We start from the raw sequence: 3644 nt of genomic DNA, 5'->3' as shown, positions 1-3644 counted from the left end.
TCACTGTGCACCTGCAGCAGCAGCTCCTCAAATCGTGCCGAATCAGCACCCATCGTCTCCGCCTCGCTTAGCTCCAGTCCCAGCAGCTTCGGGTTCGCCATGGCCCTGGAAAAGAGATCTAGGCGTCCTCAAGACCCTCAGCGTGGGGAACTTTGCCCAGGATCCGAACCCCAGTGCTTGCTCTGGCCCTCAATCGACTCCGGATACCTATTATCCTGTTCAGAAAGCTAAGACTGGCCTAAGACTACAATTCCATTCAAGACCGAACACCGTCATCAAATCCGTTGGGAATCTGTATCTCTGGACGCACTCTCCGTCCTACTTGCCGAATTGTAAACGAAGCCACACTTCCGGTCTATCCGTAAACACAAGACTCGAGTACGCCACACTTCCGAGTACCCCATGCGCACTCACAAGCTGGTATCGCGTTATTGACAAGCCACGCCCTTCGCATCAATCAAAAATAAACACCAAGGCGAATCCCTAAATGCCACACTTCCTGTATCTATGAAAGCCACACTTCCGGCTGGGCGCTGTGGCTCATGCCTACAGTCCCAGCACTTTGGGAGGCCACGGCGAGAATCACGTGAGGCCAGCAGTTCGAGACCAGCTTGGGCAATACAATGAGATAACGTCCCACAGCCCATCTGTTTAAAAAAGAAAAAAGCGCCACACTTCCACTCTTTCCACAACCAAAACCGGCCCCGTTACTTTGCAGTGAAGGTTGCATTTTCAAAACCTTAATCTCAATGTCCATCCTAAAAGGTACCCTTTTTATCTTTGAATTATCACTTCCTGCCAGATCTAGCTCCGACCCCTAGTAAATATAATTAGAACTGAAAGCTGCACTTTCAGGCTGGGAGTCTGAGGTAGGAGGATCGCTTGAGTCCAGGAGTTCGAGACCAGTCAGAGCAACATAGCAAAATCCTGTCTCTACGGAAAAAAAAAAAAAGGAAAAAAATAGCCAGACTTGATGGCATGCGCCTGTAGTCCCAGCTACTGTGCAGGCTGACGCAGGGGAAACGTTTAAACCGGAAAAGTAGAGGCGACAGTCAGCCGTGATCGGACCACTGCACTCCAGCCTGGGCGACAAAGGGAGACCCTATCTCAAGAAAATAAAAGGTAAAACAAATAAAACTTGCACTTCCTGCTACTATAAAACAAGGCACTGGGAAGACGCATCAATACGACGACCTTTTTTTTTTTAAATTACTTTTTTTTTTTTTTTGAGACAGGGTCTGCCTTTGTCACCCAGGCTGTAGTGCACTGGCGCGATCTCGGCTCACTGCAATGTACGCCTCCCGGGTTCAAGTGATTCTCCCGGCTCAGCCTCTTGAGTAGTTGAGATTACAGGCGCGTACCACCACAGCTCAGCTCATGTTTTTAGTAGAGACGGGGTTGCACCATATTGGTAAGGCTGGTCTCGAACTCCCGACCTCAGGTGTTCCACCTGCCTCGGCCTCCCAAAGTGCTGGGATTACAACCGTGAGCCATCGTGCCCGACCACGGCGATCCTTCTAAATCCGGAGCCCTCCCAATTAATCGCAAATTACCTACATCCCTGGCTCGCTTTCCTCCCCGTTTTAAGCAGTGCGCATGCTCCTACATACGCTTCCCCGTAGGCTGGGCCAACGGGTCCTAAGGCAAAAAGTGTGGGCGAGCCTGCTCTCTGTATCTCGTAGCCCCACCCCATTCGCATTAGTCCCGCCCCTTTGGGCTGGAACGGGAGGTGTGGCCCTTCGGACCTCAAGGTTCCCCTTAACACAGAGCGCCCCAGTCTTCGCGGAAAGCGTTCTGGGTAGGCGATGGCTGCGACGCGTGCAGGGCCCCGCGCCCGCGAGATCTTCACCTCGCTGGAGTACGGACCGGTGCCGGAGAGCCACGCATGCGCACTGGTGAGAGCCTGCCCGGCCGGCGCTGCCCGCTGCGTTACCCAGGCCTGGGCGCCCGGTTTTTCGCGGGGAGTCCCGTCATCCACTGCGGCAGCTCAGCAACTCCGCCTCTCTCAGTCCCCGTGATTCCCGCCGCCCAATAGGATCGCGCCCTGTAGGACGCTCCCTTGAGCCTTGGCGGTGGCGGCTTCGGCCTTTTAGTCTGTTCCCATCTTCCCCAGTGGTTCTCTTGCCCCTTGATCCTGAACTTCTCGTGGTGTTTCCGCGGTTTTCCCGAACTCCTCTAGACGCTTTCGTGATTCCTCAGGGTCCCCTCAGAACCTGACGCGCACCACCAGACCCCTTAAGATTCCTGTGGGGCTCCGGCGACACACAACCTCCATTGTCTTTCCACGACTCTTTAAAACATCCTATGGCCTTCATGGGCCTCCGGAGCACCCCAGACCTCCTGAGGGACTCCCTTTATCCCCTTGATTACCCGGAGACCTTCAGAACTTCCATGGAGCCCCCGTGATCCCATAGGGCCCCTCAATACTCGTGGGGTTCATGTGCCCTCATGGGAAATCTCAGGAGCCTAGAATACATCAGGACTTCCGGTTTGGGTTTTTTTTTGTTTTTGTTTTGTTTTGTTTTTGAGCCAGGGTCTCACTCTGTCGCCCAAACTGAAGTGCAGTGGCGTGATCGCACCTGTTGATCACTGCAGCCTCAACCTCCTGGGCTCAAGCCATCCTCTCACCTCAGCCTCCCAAGTAACTGGGACCAGAGACGTGTGCCACCACTCCCAGCTAATATTTCTACTTTTTCTAGAGACAAGGTTTCAGCATGTTGGCCAGTCTGGTCTCGAACTCCTGGCCTCAAGTGATCCACCCACCTCGTCTTCCCAAAGTGCTGGGATTACAGGCGTGAGCCACTGCACCCAGCCACATCAGGACTTCCTGTAATTACTTATGGCCCCTCACAAAATCCTCACGGGACTCCTACGATCTCTCTAGCTCTCAGAACGTCCCACAGGGTTCCCATGATTGTTCAGGAACCCCTGAAGTCCTCATGAGGGTCCCATGATCCCCTGGGGGTCCTCAGAACCTCCCTAGGACTCCCATGATCCCTCGGAGGCCCCCAGAACCCTCGTGGGGTTCCTGCAAATAAGTAGGGTGCCTCGAACTTTCTGTCATTTCCCCGGGCACTCTCGGAATTCCCTCACGGGGCTCTCATGATCCCCTAGGGCCCCCCAGTACCCAGGTGGGAGAAGCTTAGGCTTCTTTGAGGGGGAGGGCAGGAGGCCAGAGCAATGGCCCAGGTGGAAGAGACTGGATCAGAACCCTGGCACAGCCTAGCACTTGGGGAGGCCGAGACAGGCAGATTGCTTGAGCTCAGGAATTTGAGACCAGCCTGGGCAACATAGTGAAACCTGGTCTCTACTAAAATACAAAACACTGGGCCGGGCGTGGTGGCTCAGACTTGTCATCCCAACACTTTGGGAGTCTGAGGCGGGCGGATCACCTGAGGTCAGGAATTCGAGACCAGCCTGGCCAACATGGTAAAACCCCGTCTCTACTAAAATACAAAAATTACCTGAGCGTGGTGGTGTTTGTCTGTAGTCCTAGCTACTCGGGAGGCTGAGGTGGGAGAATTGCTTGAACCTGGGAGGCGGAGGTTGCAGTGAGCAGAGATGGCACCACTGCAGTCCATCCTGGGCAACAGAGCAAGACTCTGTCTCCAAAAAAAAATAAATAAATAAACCAAAAAAAAAAA

The 3644-nt window shown here is 53.9% G+C and overlaps 2 protein-coding genes across 6 annotated transcripts in view; one reads left to right on the top strand and one right to left on the bottom strand.

The window, feature by feature from the left end:
* PIH1D1 (PIH1 domain containing 1) overlaps positions 1-3644 on the bottom strand; it is a 14007-nt gene that overhangs the window by 7835 nt on the left and 2528 nt on the right. The window lies entirely within an intron of this gene.
* The window catches only part of ALDH16A1 (aldehyde dehydrogenase 16 family, member A1), a 22793-nt gene continuing 20794 nt past the window's right edge, over positions 1646-3644 (top strand). For 2 of the 3 annotated variants that reach the window (XM_011979272.1, XM_011979271.1), the window contains exon 1: positions 1646-1895. In XM_011979272.1, coding sequence (XP_011834662.1) covers positions 1806-1895 — 90 coding nt within the window. In that variant the 5' untranslated portion in view covers positions 1646-1805. The remainder of the gene's footprint in view (positions 1896-3644) is intronic. The other variant, XM_011979273.1, reaches the window with a different exon arrangement.

This window comes from Mandrillus leucophaeus, unplaced genomic scaffold (assembly GCF_000951045.1).
Source record: "Mandrillus leucophaeus isolate KB7577 unplaced genomic scaffold, Mleu.le_1.0 Scaffold200, whole genome shotgun sequence".
NCBI classification, from domain to species: Eukaryota; Metazoa; Chordata; class Mammalia; order Primates; family Cercopithecidae; genus Mandrillus; species Mandrillus leucophaeus.
This window is presented reverse-complemented; position numbering and strand designations above follow the sequence as displayed.